The sequence below is a fragment of the Piliocolobus tephrosceles genome, chromosome 11 (genome assembly GCF_002776525.5).
Source record: "Piliocolobus tephrosceles isolate RC106 chromosome 11, ASM277652v3, whole genome shotgun sequence".
Taxonomy (NCBI): Eukaryota; Metazoa; Chordata; class Mammalia; order Primates; family Cercopithecidae; genus Piliocolobus; species Piliocolobus tephrosceles.
The window spans coordinates 9,929,220-9,949,287 of record NC_045444.1 but is presented as its reverse complement, the minus strand read 5'-3'; the positions used below and the strand labels follow the sequence as shown (position 1 = coordinate 9,949,287).

Sequence of the window (20,068 nt, the reverse complement as noted above, 5' to 3'; positions counted from 1 at the left end):
TTAGGAGGCAGATCAAAATTATTGAGTCTGGAAAGGTATTTAATTACCATCATACTTGACTCATAGTTCGGGTTTGAAATCCTTTGCCCTCTGAATTTTTACGTCCTTGATTATCTTCCATCACTTTTCCTGATAAGTCAGATATAATCCTGAGTCTCATTATTTTGTGTGTATCTTGATTTTCCTCTCTGAATGTTTTCTGAATGATCTCCTTTCTCTGAGGGTTTTTTTTTTTTTTTTTTTTTAAACTGTGAGTATAGGTATAAATATTTTAAACTTCATCTTTCTTGGCATACTGTCATCTGCAGTCTTATTTTTTTTCCATTTAAAGGCTTTTTCTTTCTTTAATGATTGTTTCCATTGTCTTTGCTTGTCTTACGGAATTCTTAGGAGGTAACTGTTGGACTGTTTGGAGCTGTCTGTCTAGTATTATTTTTTCTTTCTTGGCTTCCTTCCCTTTCTCTAAGTATTGGGAGATTTCTGTTTGTCTCGCAGAATACTAATTTAGTTTTCAATCATGCCCAGTCTGGTTTTCAGCCCTTCTGGTGATTTTCTTTCTTTTCTTTCTTTTTTTTTTTTTTTTTTGGGACAGGGTCTCCCTGTGTCTCCTAGGCTGGAGTGCAGTGATGCTATCATGGCTCACTGTAGCCATGACCTCCTGGACTGAAGCGATCCTCCCACCTCAGTTTCCTTAGTAGCTGGAACTACAGGCATGAGCCACCATGCATAGCTAATTTTATTTTTATTTAGTTTTAATTTTTTGTTGCCTAGGCTGTTCTCAAACTCCTGAGGTCAAGCAATCCACCCACCTTGGCCTCCCAAAGTCCTGGGATTACAGGCTTGAGCCACTGTGCCCAGCCGAAATTTTTATTTTTATTTATTTTTATTTTTATTTATTTACTTTTTGAGACGGAGTCTCACTCTGTGGCCCAGGCTGGAGTGCAGTGGAGCGATCTTGGCTCACTGCACGCTCCGCCTCCCGGGTTCACGCCATTCTCCTGCCTCAGCCTCCGGAGTAGCTGGGACTACAGGCGCCCGCCACGACGCCCGGGGAATTTTTTGTGTTTTCAGTAGAGACAGGGTTTCACCGTGTTAGCCAGATGGTCTCAATCTCCTGACCTCGTGATCCGCCCACCTCAGCCTCCCAAAGTGCTGGAATTACAGGCGTGAGTCACCGCACCCGGCCTTATTTTTGCTTTTTGAGACGGAGTTTTGCTCTTGTTGCCCAGGCTGGAGTGTGATGGCACGATCTAGGCTCACTGCAACCTCTACCTCCCGAGTTCATCCGGGGTTCAAGTGTTTCTCCTGCCTCAGCCTCTGGAGTAGCTGGGATTACAGACACCAAACACCACACCCGGCTAATTTTTTGTATTTTTAGTAGAGAGTTTCATTATGTTGACCAGGCCGATCTCAAACTCCTGACTTCGGGTGATCCACCTGCCTCCGCCTCCCAAAGTGCTGGGATTACCCGTGTGAGCCACTGTGCTCAGCCCGAAAATTTTATTTTTATCAACTGCATGTTTACTTTTCAAGAATTTCTAGTGGTTCTCTGATCTTTTCATTTTTCAAAGAGGCCTATTTTGTAGTTGGTTTGTCTTTAAGGAAGATACCCCTTAAAACCTTTAACATAGTAATTGGGGTGTTTGTGTGGATGTCTGGTTTGATCTGTTGTCCCTGTTTGTTTTCCCTAAAGTCATGTAATCTGTATTTTTCTCTTTCCTGGTACTTGCTTTTTCTCAAATGCCCAGTGACCCTTGGTTGTCCAGAGATTTGAACGGTGGTTTGTATTGGTTAGTATAAGTAGTTATCTTGCATTTTTTGCAGTTAGGTTCGCTTACCTACAGGGGTCCTCTTGGATGGAAGATCTCACTGTGGATTCGTGTTTCTGTGTGTGTGCTTGTACATGTGTACACACATGCATGTTTGTGTGTGTTTAATGAAGTGAGTGGAGAAGCACAGGCCACTGCCACATGTTATCAAGTAAGTAGGTTGTGGGCTGTACTCTGAAGTGGAGTGCTTAAGTTGGTTCCACTCCTAAGTGGAACTGCTGTCTTTCTCTCCTCCCTCCCTTCTCTTTTCTCTTTTTCTCCTCCTCTCCCATGGTCTCTTTACCCTCCACTTCTTTCCATTTTCAGGGTCGTCTGTGGCATTTCCGCACACTTTGTGCCGCTTTACTTTTCAGTCTCAAATCCTGCTCTAGGGTTTCTTCCCAGAGTGAAATGTGCTTTGTGTAACAAATGTGCTTTGTGTAATTTGCTTTGTCTGTTCTACAGAAACAGGAAGTCAGGAGGTAAAACCTGGACAAGTCTCCCTATAATTACCTTCATTACTTCATCACAGCCTTTGTCACTGAGCCTTTGCCACAACCTTTGTCACTGACAGTTACAGTCATCTGTGTATTTTGGGTTTCATTTTTCTCTACTCTGGTTTGTTCATAGATAGGGCCCATCTGTTTTTAGAGACTGGCCACGTTTTGGTTGAAGTTTTTTCAAAATTTCCTAAAATTTGTGGCCAACGTATATCAGTCTTGGGAAGTAAGTTCATCCTCTGCAAACCTTTGAAAGTAATTTAGGAAGAGGCTTGCATATTTCATTTTACTTAGTATTAAATCAAGATTTTATTCCAAAGCATGATTCCCTTTTCACATTAGTGACCTTGAAATAATCTTCTTTACCTCTCTCCTGTTATTCTCCCAACTTTGATCATTTTTCCCTTTCTTAAGAAGTCTTTCATAGTTAAATTTTAATTGTATACTTGAAGCTTAAGGTAATCCGTGGCATTGGGGGATTTAGAGATGAGTAATCAATTAAAATAATTGAAAGATTGTGTTGAACCCAGTTCTTTTCTTTTTTAGAGACAGGGTCTCTCTCACCCAGGCTGGAAGTGCGGTGGTTTGATCTCAGCTCACTGCAGCCTTGACCTCCCGGGCTCAAGCCCACCTAAGCCCCTGCCCATGTCCCCCTGAGCACCATGACACGCAGCTAATTTGTGTGTGTGTGTGTGTGTGTGTGTGTGTGTGTAGAGAAATACAGATCCCTCCCAAAATGCTGGGATTGTAGGTGTGTGCCAACACTGCCGGCCCAGCATTTTTCCTGTAGATTTTTTGTCCTCCTAGAAATAAGTTAATGTTCTTTAACAGCAGAGAAAATGTAGAGGGAACCATCAGACATTCACACCACAAGTAAAAAGGAGAAGTGATTGGTATCATCTTCTCAGTGTTGGAGGTGGCATTGTAGTCTAGTGGAATCAATAGTTCCATTAAAAGTATTACCTTTCTTAAGTACTCAGGACTTAAATGCTAAGTTTTTCTTAGTATGTGTCTTTCTTAAAAAAAACATAATCAACATAGTGAATGTAATGGTGGTCTCTCATTTTGGATTTTCTAGTTCTGAGAGGTAAATGGCATTACATCAAGTGTATTACTTGGGGTGAATGTTCATAATCAGAATTCAGTGTTATATTTTCTGGAGTCATTTGAAAACTGAAATTTAGCAGTCATACAAAAGTTGCACTTTGGGGGCACGCTCTCACATCGAGCCATTTTCTGCTTTCCCATACTCTATTCATGGTAGTAACCGCTCTTGCTGGATAACTAAGTCTATATGGAAATAGCTGTCCCCATGGTGAACTTTTTTAGGGCAGAGATTGGATCACAATGAAAGTTTTTATTCATTGAGTGTTCAGAATGATGCTAAGTGAATGTTGATGCTAAGTGCTTCATATATTTAATTCCTGAAACAACCCAATAATTGGGTAATAATCTCCATTTTGTACATGTAAATATTAAGGCTTAGCAAGGGTTAAGTAGATTACATAAGGACATAACTAATAAGTGACATCTGAGGTTTAAACACATCCAGTTTATTGGAATTTTTTTACTATTAGTCATTATGTAGCATATGAGCACTGAACCTATTTTTCTTGATTCCAAATGTAACTGATTTGACACTGTACTTCTGCTTTTATTGGACAAAGCTACTTTCATCTCTTGGTTATTCTCTTCTTACAGGGCATGGGGGGAGATTATAGTAGACTGTAAGTGGAAATGAAAATTTTCGTGATTTACTCTTGGTCCTGGCTCAGAGTTGAAGGTGGAATAAACCATTAATCTATTTTCCTGAAGAGCTTATTTTTGGATTTTAAACAATGTGTATATAGGTCTATTTTTTGATCTCTCATCATTTCCTCATTCATTCAATAAAGAACAAGAACATGGCAGATTTTAAACACCTTCACAAGGAGATACTTGTTTATAATATGTTAAGTTTAATTTGAACTGGTTTGGATTTTCCTAATAAGCATTCCTTGATTTTCACATCTCTGGAATGGTAAGACAGTTTTTCTGAGGTGTGTGGGCAAAAATTTTTAAGGTTCTTGGGTGTCTTTTATTTCATGTTTACATTTATAACGGGACTGGTTGGATATTGAATGCTAGATTCAAAACTTTTCCCTCTATTTCAGCACTTTCAAAATTTTGTTCCATTCTCCTCCTCCTCTTCATTTTAATCAGGAAAATTATTTACAGAGTGACTGCTTGTGAGCAGGACTAACCCATAGGCAGTGTGCCCTGAGTAGCCCCACCCTCTTCTTGCAGCTAGTGTGTTGATGAGAAGTTGTATGGTATATTGGAGAATGTCCCTCAGTTGGCATTTATCTATTATTTTTCTCATGATTAGACCGGAGATTATCGGTTTTTGAGAGGAAGATCACACAGGTAAAGTGCCAGTTTCATCATACCATCTCATGGGTGTATACTATCAATATGACTTGATGTTAACCTTGATCATTTGCTTGAGGTAGAGTTTGTCAAGGTTCTTCAACAACAGCTACTCTTCTTTCCTACTTTTCATACTGTACTCTTTGGAGTGAAGTCATAAGATTAATATATAGCCCACACTTAAGGAGTGGAGCGTTACACCTCACCTCTTTTCAGGTGGACTGTGTAAGTTATATGGATTTCTTAGGCATGGGAGACTTGACTCTTCTCCACTTATTTATTTATTCAGTTATTTGCTTATATCAGTATGGACTAAATGGATATTTTATGGGAATATGTTTTTAATATGGTGGAAATCAATAATCAGCTCCCAGCTGAAGTTTTCGCAGGCTACATTTTTCTTGGAAACAGAAATGGAGATGTTTGTTAAGATCCAGTTGGAGCATGTGTTATCTCAGATTACTCATTAATAGAAAAAAATCTTAGTCATAGCTAGAAATTATGTAATCTGCCAGGGCTCATGTGATAGATACCTGCCTCCACAGTATTTAAGAGTTCATGTACTCTTCTCGTTTTGATAGACAGATGTTTTCATCACTGCCACTTTCTCCCAAGAGGTGAACAGCAGTCGGTGGACAAAGTTTAGGGAGCCACATTTAGCAACTTCTGTGAATATACCCAAGAAGATTCTGGCAAAACACAGATTAAAAGTACAGTTGATGCTGTGGATGGCTATAGGTTAACTATGTTTCTACTTTGTTTTTTTTTTTTTTGAGGCGGAGTCTCGCTCTGTCGCCCGGACTGGAGTGCAGTGGCCGGATCTCAGCTCACTGCAAGCTCTGCCTCCCGGGTTTATGCCATTCTCCTGCCTCAGCCTCCGGAGTAGCTGGGACTACAGGCGCCCGCCACCTCGCCCGGCTAGTTTTTGTATTTTTAGTAGAGACGGGGTTTCACCGTGTTAGCCAGGATGGTCTCGATCTCCTGACCTCGTGATCCGCCCGTCTCGGCCTCCCAAAGTGCTGGGATTACAGGCTTGAGCCACCGCGCCCGGCCCAACTATGTTTCTACTTTGACATGGATTATTTGTTGCTTTTATGTTTCTAAACTCTCAATTAAAAAGAAGTGTATCCTTAATCTGGCCAACTGAAAATGAAGTTGTTCTCCTCTTTACCTTGCTTTCAGAAGGACTGCTTACCAGGAAGTGCTCCAGAAGAATCACTTAAAACGTCTTTTGTTTTCCTTCTTGGTTCTGCATTTTCTTCCTTACTAGGGACTTCAGTCATGGCTTCTCTTTATTCTTGACCTGGGTTGTCTGCGGGCACTAATACCTCTATTATTAATGTAGTGTAGGTACTGGCCTTTCTGGTAGTCTTGATATTGCCAGACTCTCATCAATCTTTTGAATGTCTTTTCTTTTTCTTTTTGCACTTTTCTGGTTTTTCAAGTGATGACTATATGCTGCTTTTCTTAACTGTATATATTGTTACTGAATTATGAATATATGCAGAAATGTTTACTAGAGAACCTGTGACTGTTGAATTATATGTGCCCGAACAAACACACACACACACATGTACACGCACACCCCAGAGTACACTTTCTTATAGTGGACTTTGCTGCTGTTTTCTGCTTGTGTGGGACACTGGTATCTCCCGTCTCAGACAAATGGCTGATGTTCTCTATGATATTGGTGTTAACATCAAAGAATTGAACAAATACAACAGAAATGAGGTTGAAAAATATTTGGTTACTACATTCCTTTAAACATCTTTGATGAATACTCTGCAAAGTAGCCTTTAAAAAATGTAAATTTAAAGAAATGTCCACAAAGGAGAATTTGCTGGTTAGCACAACACACACTGCAAAATTGCTTCTTTATGGTTATTATTATAACTGAAGAATATAGAAGATTGACACACATACACCGTCAGGCAGTGTTTTGGAAAAATATTGTACCTTTTCAAATTGTTATCAATTACCTGTTTTTCTCCATTTCATAATTCTCAGGATTTTTCTAAATACAGCCTTTAAACTTGACTCAAATGGAAATTGTGCGCTTTCCTGTTTATATCCTTCCCCACGTTATTGTAAAAGAGTTTAACAGCAGCCTGATATGTAAGTTTCAGCAAAACTTATGCCTGTATAGGTTTTTATTTGACTCAAAAATTAGATATTTTACCATATAGTCATAAGAATTTGCTCACTTTGATGCCAGAAGTACTTAAGAATTTAGTTACATGGCACTGATCTTATGAGTTGTATGCCTAATTTCAATTTCTAACCTACTTGAGAGTTTCTTTTAGGTCAGCCTTTGTTGGTCTTCCATGTAAATACAAGTTGGTACAAATCAATAGAAAGATTTTACCTGCATATGCAAAGTAAATGTGTGACTTAAATAGACTGCCAGATTTATGGTGCATCTCTCTTTTTATCTATTTGAGCTTGCTGTTTTTTATGTTTGTGTATTGATTGCTCTTGACACTATACATTTCCAAATTTTTTATAACTTGAAAAACACTTCTGTGCTACCACTCAGTTCTGATCAAATCCTTACATTTTGCCACACTCGTTTCTGAATTGTCAATAAAGAAATACACATTACAGATTAAAGGTTAAAGGCCCCTTTACATGCCCTTCCCCAGTCTCCTCTTCCTCCCACAGAGGTGTCCACTCTGCTGAATTTAGGTTCATCATTGCCAGACAAATGTAGTAAGCTGGTGTTTCACATTTCCAAAATCAGCCTTCTGGCAGACTTGGAAGTACTCTGAGAAAAGAAGATTCGTGACCAAATTCTCCCACAGATTTGTAATAATGTACATATTGAAAGGACTGAAGGCTCTCAGACTGGGAAAGAAACTTACCCATTTTAAAATTTAGCATTGCTCAACTTACTTGACTGCCGAACCCCTTCACCCGTGATTCTATGCACTGTTGTTTCTTGGAACATACATTGTGAAAACACTGCCCTGCCTAGGCAGACCCCTTTTCCAGAATTAACTTTCCATTTAGTTCTATAGTTTTTCACTGATGTAACTTTCTAGATTGGACGACAAAGATGGCTAATAGTAATCACTCCAAGTTGATGTTGACTGTTGGGTTGTGGTGAAATCATTTTGCATTAAAGGAAGGTAAAATGCTAATAAATTGCATATTCCTTGACCAGAGCACAGATTACTTACGCTTCTTAATTTTTTAAGAAATCCTCTGTCCAACTGGAGTGTCTGGCTATGGACCATGGGTACTCATATACCCTTTGTCTTAAACTGATGTTACATTTTATGTTCTTGTGGCTAGAAGTAGCCTGAGTTTGCTGTTAATGTTTAACACATTTTCTTGAGTAACAGTTCTGTTAATATTGTACAAGATGGTACTTGAATTCTTTGTTTGCCTTTTTTCTTCCTGTATTAGAAAACCTTGGTGCTTTTTGTAAGTTTTGTATAAAAGAAATTTTCTTAAGATTTGTTCATAAAATGGCCTGATCCAGGAAAAATAAAATGGGAACATGGACACCATTTCTGACCTTCAAATAAAACTTATTATGTATTGGTTTTCAGACTGTTCACCGAGCTTTGGGATCCTATGGACTGTCTCAAGACAGGGTTATTTAGCTGCTTGGGGTAACAGGTTCCTTAGGATCTGATGAGGAGGAGGGGTGATCAGGTGGAGGAGGGATGAGGGCCTGAGAAAAATGCACAGGGCACAGAGTTTACATCCAGTTTCACAGAAGCCAGGGAACCTCCTCCTCTAAGGGAATCGTCAAAAAGCAGACCTTCTGCCCTTACTGGTTCTAGCCTTCACTGCACTACACTTTACGGTTCTGGGATAGGGAATAATGAACAAGAAGGCTTCACCATCTACAAAGCAAGTCTAAATGTCTCTTCACCAAATAGCTAATGTTCACCAGATATCTAATGCCTAATCCATTTATCATGTTACTCTTAGAATTTTAAGGTTTATTAAAAGGAGTCTCTGCATTTTATTTCTGGAATCTCCTTTTTAACACATTAAGCATTTTTTCATTAGGAAAATTATCTTGTTTGCATTCTGCACCTTGCCATATCGAGCATGGTTACATAGCATATTTTAAACAGAGTTTTCTGTTTTTATTTTGTGGAGAAAGGTCTTTAAAAGTGCACTCGTGTTTTTTAAGGTTCTTTTCTATCTTGACCCAGAAGACTTTTATTCTAAGTATTAACTTTCTTAAAAAGCTATTGTTCTAGCACTATGTAACCCTACAGATACTCCCCAATATTCAGGCCTCGTTTTGTTTGGTGACCACATATTTGAGAGGTTGAGCATCAATAATAGGAACTCAATAAATGTTGGCATCATGCACATTTTATTTTGAATTAATGAATGAGTGGAAGTGGAAGAGTACATAAATGATTATGTGAAAGAACGAGTAGAATAAGTGAAATCATTTACTTCCTGTTTGCTGTACATTTTAATGCTATTAATGGTCACTTTCTGCAAATAATTATTACAAAGTAGTAAGTGGAACATTTCTGGCATATTAGACACAGGTTAATCTACAAAGCAGCGTCACCTGCCTCCAGGAGATGCTAATTCTGTCCTGGTCATTTAGCTAGGACCCTGAGGGAATGTTTAGCTGGATAGCTAACTAAGAAATGATGCAAACTCACTGTTCTCAGTGCTTCATATCTAAAAATAACTCAGTATGATTAATTTGGAATATCTTTTGGTGGAGTTAGGTTATGGTTGTCACCTTCATTCTGAACAAGACTCTGGTCTTCAGAATCAATGTGTTTACTTATTAGTCAAAAGAATTATGTATTTATCCCTAAATTGTTTTATTTTGTAGTTCTGAGAGGTGGAAAGGAGTACAGAAGTTGTCATGTAAAAGCTCTTCAGTTACAGTTGAGAAAGTGAAAGTTGATTTGTAATTGGAACAAAAGGGACTATCCACTTAATCTGGATGTTATATTTAGTGAGGTGAAGACAGGATTGGATGAGGAGGAAGAAAGTCCGGGCCCCCTCCCACCACTGCCTTAACCCTTTCAGGCTTCCGTGTTCTCATCTGCAGAGTTAGAGGGCTGGATAGTTTTGCAGGTCTTCTCGAGCTCTGGTGGCACTGAAAGATAGTTTTTTGTTGTTGCTGTTCATTGTACAACTGAGATAAATAAAAATAAGATTGTGGAAATTTAAAGGGATGCTTTCTTTAAGGCCAGTTATTGTCCAATAGTTTATTTTATTTTTTTGTGATGACGGAAGTATTCTATATCTCTCCTCTCTGATATTCTAGCCACCAGTCACACGTGACTATTGGGCACTTGAAATGTCACTAATATGACTGAGAAACTAAAATTGTAACTCTTAAAACAAATTTAAACAGCCACATGTGGCTAATAGGTGCCATATGGGACAGTGCAGTTTAAATTCTTCAGTATTTGTGTTCAGAGGGAATTCCACACAGATTTATAATAGTCTTTTTCTTCACATAGTGCTCTACAACTGGAATGTCTTAATTTTAGAATTTTGCAATTGTACCTCCAAGTCTTACTGCTGAATCTTTCATCCCTTTATCACTGGCTTCTTTAAGCTCTGCCATCCTACTGAGGATTCTGCATGTCCACCACAGTCTACCTATAGACTCCTGTCAGTCCCCTGCAGGGCCACACTTTGTGTTTGCGGTGGACTTTGCAGTGTCTTGAGCAGATTTGGTGCTGTTCAGAATTTTGTCTTCCTTTTTTTGTTGTTGTTAGGGACTTGATTCTGAGAAGTTTAATTACTTGAAAAAATGCTTGGTCTTTCATCAGCAAGAAATTTTCACTACTAAAATCATTAGCTTTTAGGGAGATGTTTTTAGTACTATAACGTTTAGTCACTAGGCTACAAAAACTCTTGTTACCTGGGTGAATTTTCCATTAAGTCTGTATTAATTCAGTATTACAAACACTACATTCTTGGAATTTTCACATTTGGGGAATCACAAAGAGCCTAGAATAATGTATCCTGAAATTCTGTACCTCAGAAATGAAATGATCAGATTTAGTGTAGAGGCATTCTTTAGGCTTAATGTTTGAAATTAATAAACCATGTGTTTGGTACTTAATCAGTTTTCTATGAAATAATAATTTAGATAAGATTAAGTTTTTATGTGCGGTTTGCCTCTTACAAAGCCCACAATATCCTGAAACTTAATGCACCCAGACCACGTCTGAGAGCTATGAGTGAAAAGCTGCATCCCTTCTGAGTATCTGAGCCTCATCTTCCTGGGACCACAGGCACTGGTTAGTTCTGTTGGCAAATGAAAACACTAATTGGTATCAGTCATTCACTTGAGTTTTGACTAGAGGGACACCAGAAGTAGTTGCCATTAAATAAAGTAATAAAAGCACATGTTAAGAAGTGTTTGACCAGCCTGTGCAACACAGGGAGACTCCATCTCTACAAAAAATCAAAAATTAGCCGGATGTGATAGTGCATGCCTGTAGTCCCAACTACTGTGGAGGTTGAGGTAAGAGGATTGTTTGAGCCCAGGAGATGGAGGCTGCAATCAGCTCACTGCAGCCTCCGCCTCCTGTGCTCAACTTCCCACTCCACTCTAGACCCAGCAATAGAGCGTGACCCTGTCTCCAAAAAAAAAAAAAAAAAAAAGTTACAGAGTGTAGAAGAGTAAATGCCACTCTTGTTCCCATACCATTTCTTCTTCCTAAAAAACTGTTACCAGCTTAAGTATTATTTTATACAAATAGAACCATATTAAATCTTGCTTTTCCACTTATATTTTTTAAAAGGCTTATTGGGTGTGTGTGTGTGTGTGTGTGTGTGTGTGTGTGTGTGTGTTGTATCTTGTTTATATGTATTTTGTTTTATTTTTGAGACAAGATCTCCCTCACCCAGGCTGGAATGTGATGGCAAAATCACAACTCACTGCAGCCTTGACCTCCCAGGCTCAAGCAGTCCTCCCACATCAGCCTCCTGAGAAGCTGGGAGCATGGGTATGCACCACCATAGTTGGCTAAGTTTTAAGTTTTTCTTGTAGAGACAGGGTCTCACTATGTTGCCCAGGCTGGTCTCTACCTCCTGGGCTCAAGGAATTCTCCAGCCTCAGCCTCCCAAAGTACTGGGATTATAGGTGTAAGCCACCATGCCTGGCCCTGAGGTATAATTTAAATAAGGTAACATTTACCCTTTGTAGGTCTACAGCCCTATAAAATTTGACACATTATAATCTAGATATAGAACATTTCCAAACCCCCCAAAAAGGTCCTTATTTCTGCCTCAGTTTTATGAGCTGGATTGTATTCAATTATATGGCTTTACCTTAATTTTCTTAAATTCTCATTGATTCATGTTTAGGTTATTTCCAGTTTTGTCAATTCAAACAAGGTGCAGTAAATATCTTTGTGCATAAATCTTAGTGTGCTTTTGCAGTGACAGGGTAAATTCCTAGTAGTGGATTGATAGAATCAATGGTTATATGCCTTTAAGATTGTGATAGATATGGCCATATGGTCTCACCCAAAAGTTGTCCTAATTTACTTCCCAACCAATTCCTGTCTCTTGTTAACATTGAGTGCCACCAACTTTAATTTTTGCTTTTCTGTTTTTTTTTGTTTGTTTGTTTGAGGCAGGGTCTTGCTCTGTTGCCCAGGCTGGAGTGCAGTGGCGTGATCTTGGCTCACTGCAACCTCTACCTCCCTGGGCTCAGGCGATCTTCCACCTTTGCCTTCTGAGCAACTGGGACTACAGGCATGCATCACCATGCTCAGCTAATTTTTGTATTTTTTTGTAAAAATGGGGTTTCACTATGTTTCCCAGGCTGATCTCAAACTGCTGGACTCAAGCAATCCACCCACCTTGGCCTCCCAAAGTGCTGGGATTACAGGCATGCGCCACTGTGCCTGATCAATTTTTGTTAATTTGATGGGAAAATATTACCTAGCAAAGTAACTTGCATTTAGTGGTGTTTTCTTTTTCTTCATATTAAAAACATATCTAAACAAACAAAAAACAAAAAATCAGAGTTCACACACAAAATATAATCCATGTTGTTTATTCTTAAAACCACAATATTATACTAGAGGAAATGTGGATAGAAGTTCATCTTTGTTTCCATTATTCTCAATGTGATTTTCATTTTCTACCTATCCGTATCTGCATTTTGGTAACCATACCAAAATGTACAAGTATAAAATGTACAAAATGGATATACATATGTTAGGATGATTATAAAAATGTATATTTATATGTATAGTTTGTATGTGTGTTGTTTTGCTTGCTTTTTAGTTCACATTATTTCATGAACTTTTTTGTCTCAAAAGTCTTCATTTTAATAGTTTTTGGCTGTGGCAAAGTTTGTTTAATAATTCCACTTCTAACATTTGTTTCCTTTTTTTGCTATTATTAATAAGACTTCAAGTGCCATCTTTTACATATCAAAGGTTTTTTTAAATCCACTTAAATTATTAGGATGAATTTCTACTGGTCTTATTCCTCTGGTTCTAAATATACCAACATTGACATGTGAGGATAGAATTTTATCATTTGAAATTGTTTTTTCACTTCACTGAAAATTCAGTCACTTCTTCCTGAAGAATGTTTTAATGTAAAAGAGAAAAATAAGTAGATTAAGCTGGAATAGAAGAAAATTGATATGCAGTCTATTTATTTTTCTCTTTTACATTAAAACATTCTTTTAATGATATATGCTGCTTATAAAGATTTCCCACCCACTTTCCAGAGGTAATCCACTGTTATGTAGTAAGTTTAGTAAATTTTTTTCAGTTGAATTTTCTCAATAGGTCATTAATGTGTTTCAGAGTTGAAACATTACAAAACAGTGTGTAGTGAAAAATCTCTTTTCCCTTGTGTCCCAATCTACCTAGTTCTTGGAACCAGTTGATGTTACCAGATTCTTTTGTATTCTTTCAGACACACGTGCTAGGCATTTTTGAGCAAAGGCGTGTGGGTGTGTATCCGTCTGTTTTTAAGTTATAAGTGTTAGCATGCTACACATACTCTTTTCATATATTTTCTTAAGTAACTTTATTTCATTTATTTGTATTTAATTTTGAAAAATTAGATACATGAACGTGGTTCAAAAGTAAAATGATGTAAAGGCTGAAAAATGAATAGTTGGCTGGGCGTGGTGGCTCACATCTGTAATCCCAACACTTTGGGAGGCCGAGGTGGGTCGATCACGAAGCCAGGGGATCGAGACTGTCCTGGTTAACACGATGAAACCCCATCTCTACTAAAAATACAAAAAATTAGCCGGCTGTGGTGGCGGGTGCCTGTAGTCCCAGCTACTCGGGAGGCTGAGGCAGGAGAATCGCTTGAACCCAGGAGGCGGAGCTTGCAGTGAGCCAAGATCAAGCCACTGGCTCCAGCCTGGGCCACAGAGCGAGAATCCGTCTCCAAAAAAAAAAAAAAAAAAAAAAAAAAATGAATAGTCTCTCCCTGTTCCAATTCACTGTCTGCTAGGTACCGTTCTGCACTGAGTCTTTATGTATAGAGAAGCAAATAGGAAGTGACACAGTTTTGTTTTTTCTGCTCTTGTAACTCTTACATTCACCTTTTCATATCTAAGAAAGCAGTATCACGTAGTCCTTAAGAGCAGAGGCTCTGGGGCCTCCCTGCATCCAGATCTCTGCTCTGCCTCATATCATCAGTGTGGTCCCAAGCAAGTTCTTTAATCTGTCCGCGCTTTACAGTCTTCATATGTGAAATGAGTCACTACACAGACTTCGCTTAGAATAACACTACACATAAGTATATGGGCTTTCTAGTATTGTTTGTTTTATTAAGAACAGTGATGAATAAAATTATATCCAAGAATCAGGACCAGTTTGATTAATATTTGTGATGTGTATGGATATGGGTAAATTCATGAGATTCCTCACTTGCTTAAATTTTAATAAATTTTAGAGAACATTAGAAAACAAAATTAAAGCAGCTGAAATTTATTTTGTGGTTCCTTTTTGGGTTCATAGTTTTTTGTTTTTACGTATGCTTCTTTAAATATATCTTAAAACTAAACAGACATACGTTCTTTATGTAATAAACGTGTCCCAGAGAAGATGAGGGTAGATAGAGATGGCTGTTAAGAATATGAACTTTTCGTATAGTGCATTGTAATTTGAAACTGCTTTCTCAGGCATTTCCTATAATCCCAAATTTGATTGATTAATGGTTACATAGCTATACATAATACTTATTTTTGGGTGACAGTAGCCCATAGAGTTTTAAAATTCCCTGGCCATACCTTTTCAGGGGCAAATTGTTAATTAACATTTCTTAAGGCAAACAAGGGGCAAGGGAGACTGAAGTGTATTTATATTTCAATTATTCCATCTTCAGTTATTTTTCTTTTTAAAAGACAAAGCAACAGCAAAACCTCTCTTCCCCTTTCCCATCCTCAGATCCCAGTTATAAAATACGTTCATTGTAGAAAATATAAAAATATAGAATAAACATGGGGAGAGAGAATCAATACCACCTTCCAGCTTAATATTATTTCTGTTAACAATTTGGTGTCTAGACTTCTTGGCTTTTTTCTTTTATTTAGATAAGCTCACACAGTCACTCATGTTATTGACTGTTGGCCTTTTACAGTGATGGTATACACTGGTGTATTTTTTTTTTTTAATAAATTTTGAACATTTTAATCATGCCATTAAATCATCTATAGGGTCGTTTATAATAGGTGCATCACATTCCTTTAAGTACATATACCACACTGCAATTTATTTTGTAATATATTTGTGTTCTATTAAAAATAAATTGAATCAGTCAATGTCCTTGCAGACAAATCCTTTTGCACATCCATTATTTCCTAATGATAAAAATCTAAGACATGAGATTATTGGGTTGTAGGAGATGCACTTTCTTATACTTTTGATACATACAGCCAAACTGTTCTCCAGATTGTTGTTACCTCCCTACATGCTTGCCAGTATGGGGTATTGTGTTGGGATAAACCTATGTCCATTTGAGACCCAAATGTCTCCTCTTATGAACGGGTACAAATCACTTTTGGTGCCTCTAACCCATTTCTTCTTTCCCACTTCACTTCCCTTTGTCTCTATTCTTCTGTGTCCTTCCTTGTTTCCACCTCAGAACTTCACAGAAGCTGGATTTGATCCAGGGCAGAGAAGGAAGCTCTGAATGTTCTTCCTCACTCCTCACCTGCTTCTTAGTTCATTCGTTATGTAAAATATTCTTGGGGCTTTGTACAGCATCCAGTTCGTCAAAAATCATACCCATCTTTTTCAAATTTGCAAAGTGACTTTCACGTTTGTGACTTTTAGTAAGTTAATCTATTACACTTGTGAAGTGAACTTATACTCTAGCACGGTGGTTACTGAAGTAACCATCCCTGGAATCCCACGGACCAGGCTCAGAGACTCGCTCCTGTTCTTGCTGACTGACTTTGGGATCTAGGATGTGTTATTTAACCCCTCCAGCCCTTCTTTTTCTTCACTTGTAAAATGGAGATAATGCTAATACTTTCATCAGGATTTTGTGAAGATTTTAAAAGGTGATGCTTATATGTGCTCATTACACTTCCTAAAATATAGCAAGCCTACAGTAGGATAGCTGTTATTATTACCTCATCTAACTGTCACAACATGTGTGAATCAAGCAAAGAGTGTATTTCTCCTGCATTTCAGTAAACAGGAGCTGAAAGCTGGCCTTTTCTGTCATTCCATCTAGAAAGTGGTGTCCTAAATTACTAAATGGTGGTCCCAAAGTCCTAAATTCAGGTTGAATCAAGTTCATCTGTAAGAACTATCACCAAGTGGGACAACTGAAGTGAGTGACAGGGATTGTGCCCTGGAATCAGGGTAATCGGGAACAACATGAGATGCTTCAAAAGCTTTACATACTGGGGTCTTGAGAGGTCAGCCTCCAAAAGCCTTGACTGACCTCCCGGCAAGTAGGTGGGAAGATGCACTTGGCTCCAGGAGAAGAGGACTGGCTCCTGTGAGTCTTGACATAGGAGGAGAGGATACTGTATCTGAAAAATTTCCAGACACAGAGGCCAAAGAGTCTTCACAAAAAAAGTTTTAAGTTGAGCACTGAGAGCAAAACATTTACTAGGTTTCTCTACTTTGGTTTAAATTGCTTTACATGCATATAACTAATTAGGTTTTAATCCTAACTTGTTTCCGACAGGGCATGGTGCTGATGTGAAATGTGTAGACTGGCATCCAACCAAAGGGTTAGTTGTTTCAGGAAGTAAAGATAGTCAACAGCCAATCAAGTTCTGGGATCCCAAGACTGGGCAGAGTCTTGCAACACTGTAAGTGATAGGAACCCCACTTTGGCCTCTGAACAAAGGGGAACAAAGCAGTGTATCCTTTAACTTTTAGCTTTGTTTTCTCTTATGTATTTCTGGAAAAGTCATTTAGGCAACAGATGGACTTGGATCTATAGACTTCTTACTAATTATGATTCATCTCTAAACTCTTAATGAAGTAAGGCTTGTTTCTGTCCTGCCATGTAGACCTAAGTTTAATTTGGTGGTTATACGGGGGTGGGGAGGAGGATGAGGAGGGAGGTGGTTACTATTCTAGCCTATTTTCTGTCATCAGAATACCTTGTGGCACTGTGAGGAGTTGATGCGTGTGCCCTTTACTAGACACGGCCCAGCCGTCTCCATCTCACATCATCTGTTTCGAGAGGGTTTTCCTCTGGTTTTGAACCAGTTCTCATTTTTTTGTCTGATGTGCTTACTTATGTAAGCTATGTAATCTAGTTTTCTCTTTTAGTTATTTGTGAACATTCACAGCTACGTGCATATGTTAACGTTTTTTTGACCAAGCATCCATTTCCTGGTCTTTCCCATTGGGAAGAGGACCATATTCAAAGTGAATTGGTTGGAGCAAGGCTGCTTTGTTGTACAACCCCAATGGCCATGGCAACCTGGAATGCCTTGTGAATTTTCCCTTGGATATGTCCATTGTGCAGGCCAGGGGTTGTTGCATTGTCCTTAGTTCAAATTAAGTTTCAAACTTTCCAGTCCATTTTTATGCTTTGTCTTAATTAGAGAAACTTTATGGAATTTTTGAAATGTAATGATCTTTATTGAATATTAATTTCTGTGCTCATGTGCTTCCCCTGCTTCATAGATAAATTTTACTGTTCAGTGGAAGCTCTGCTGCTATATTATTATTATTATTATTATTATTATTTTGAGGCAGAGTCTCACTCTGTCACCCAGACTAGAGTGCATTGGTGCAGTCTTGGCTCACTGCAACCTCTACCTCCTGGGTTCAAGCGATTCTCCTGCCTCAGCCTCCTGAGTAGCTAGGACTATAGGCATGCATCATCACGCCCGGCAAATTTTTGTATTTTTAGTAGAGTCTGGGTTTCACCATGTTGGCCAGGCTGGTCTTGAACTGACCTCAGGTGATCCACCTGCCTCAGCCTCCCAAAGTGCTGGGATTACAGGCGTGAGCCACCACACCCAGCCTCTGCTGCTGTTTTAACTGGTTGATGAGAGCTGTCTCTGTCTGGGCAGTGCATATTATTTCTATCCTTGACCTGTTTCTTTTAAGTGTGTTTATAACTGTGATCCTTTAATGTTATAGGCTTTATTGCTTCTAGGCCGAACCTCTTGCCATCTTGATCCATTCACTTTTCATCACAAATGGTCATTACATTTATACTTGTTTTGAATTCTGACAATTTTTTTTGTTTGATACTTTGTTTCTAGTCATGCCCATAAAAACACAGTAATGGAAGTGAAATTAAACCTTAATGGCAATTGGCTACTCACAGCATCACGTGATCATCTCTGTAAACTTTTTGATATCAGAAACCTAAAAGAAGAGCTTCAAGTCTTCCGAGGTCATAAGAAAGAAGCCACAGGTCAGTGGCTGTGATACACTTCTCTTTGACAAGGGCACCTGTGGCATTCTCAGATCCTGACCGCCGTGTCTTCTCCCCTGTCTGTGTTCTGCAGCTGTGGCCTGGCATCCTGTTCATGAAGGACTGTTTGCCAGTGGAGGCTCTGATGGCTCTTTGTTATTCTGGCATGTTGGGTATGTAAGATTTAGTATGTGAAAAAGTCATGTATTTTGTGAAGAGAGCACCTGAATGTGTGCAGACATGATAGTTGTGTAACTTTTTTGAGTGTTCATATTTCCTATATCAGAGACTGCTTGCAGTTTTCAATTCTAAATCCAGCCTGGAATAGAAAATGTACCTCTGTTTGTGGATATGGAAGTCATTAAGGAGGAGTAAAATAGATTTCCTAGTTTCTAAATGCTTGCAGCCTTTCCCCTGTGAAGTGCTCTTTGGTGCTCTTTGGATGAAAGGGTAAATGTCCTTTGGCAATGACAAGCCAGTACCCCTGAGACATGTGGAATTCACCAGAGTCCAAGTCCAGGCTTTGGTAGCTTCGTTTTAAGGGTAACAGAAAATGTCTTTTTTGAGGGGGAGGGAGGAGCTGGGTAACTTTTGTGAAAAAGTCTTCTGTCTTTGGTGCCGTTGCAGGGTAGAGAAGGAAGTGGGTGGGATGGAGATGGCCCACGAAGGGATGATCTGGAGTCTGGCCTGGCATCCTCTTGGGCATATTCTCTGCTCAGGCTCCAATGACCATACTAGGTAAGCTTTATATTGAAATAGCAAAGCTTTATATGGAGCAACAGGAAATAAATACTGTATGTGTTTATTTTTATTGGTTGGTTGATATATTAATTTATATTCCAACTTACTCTTGGGAACATTTTTGTAGTGGTTTACAAATACTTATATTGCAATAAAGAGATTGGGTATTGAATATGGTTTTGGCTATTCAAATATTGTTTTGCTTTCTAACTTAAAACAAAAGTGTTCCTTTTTTTTTTTTTTTTTTTTTTTGAGACAGGGTCTCCGCCCAGGCTGGCATGCAATGGTGCGGTGCAGTCTCAGCTCACTGCAGCCTCAACCTCCCTGGGCTCAGGTGATCCTCCTACCTCAGCCTCCTGAGTAGCTGGGATTATAGGCGCACGCCACCACACCTGGCTAATTTTTGCATTTTTTGTAGAGATGGGGTTTCACCATGTTGCCTAGGCTGATGTCGAACTCCTGGGCTTAAGCAATCCTTCTGCCTCAGCCTCCCAAGGTGTTGGGATTACAGGCGTGAGCCACCTTGCCCGGCCCCACACTTTACTCTTATTTTTATTATTATTTTAAGAGACAAAGTCTTATTCTGTCACCCAGACTGGAGTACTGTGGTGAGATCACACAGCTCATTGCAGCCCCAAACTCCTGGGCTCAAGCCATCTTCCCGCCTTAGCCTCCTGAGTAGCTGAGACTACAGGTGTGTGCCACCACACCCAGCTAACTTTTTGATTTTTATTTTGTAGAGACAGGGTTTTGCTATATTGCCCAGGC

General features: G+C 38.9%; 1 protein-coding gene across 1 annotated transcript in view; it reads left to right on the top strand.

Annotated features, from left to right (window-relative positions):
• The window catches only part of WDR33 (WD repeat domain 33), a 109,598-nt gene that overhangs the window by 69,735 nt on the left and 19,795 nt on the right, over positions 1 to 20,068 (top strand). Inside the window, exons 8-11 of the mRNA XM_023225595.1 lie at positions 16,862 to 16,988; positions 18,405 to 18,559; positions 18,654 to 18,732; positions 19,187 to 19,297. Of these exons, the coding sequence (XP_023081363.1) occupies positions 16,862 to 16,988; positions 18,405 to 18,559; positions 18,654 to 18,732; positions 19,187 to 19,297 (472 nt within the window). The remainder of the gene's footprint in view (positions 1 to 16,861; positions 16,989 to 18,404; positions 18,560 to 18,653; positions 18,733 to 19,186; positions 19,298 to 20,068) is intronic.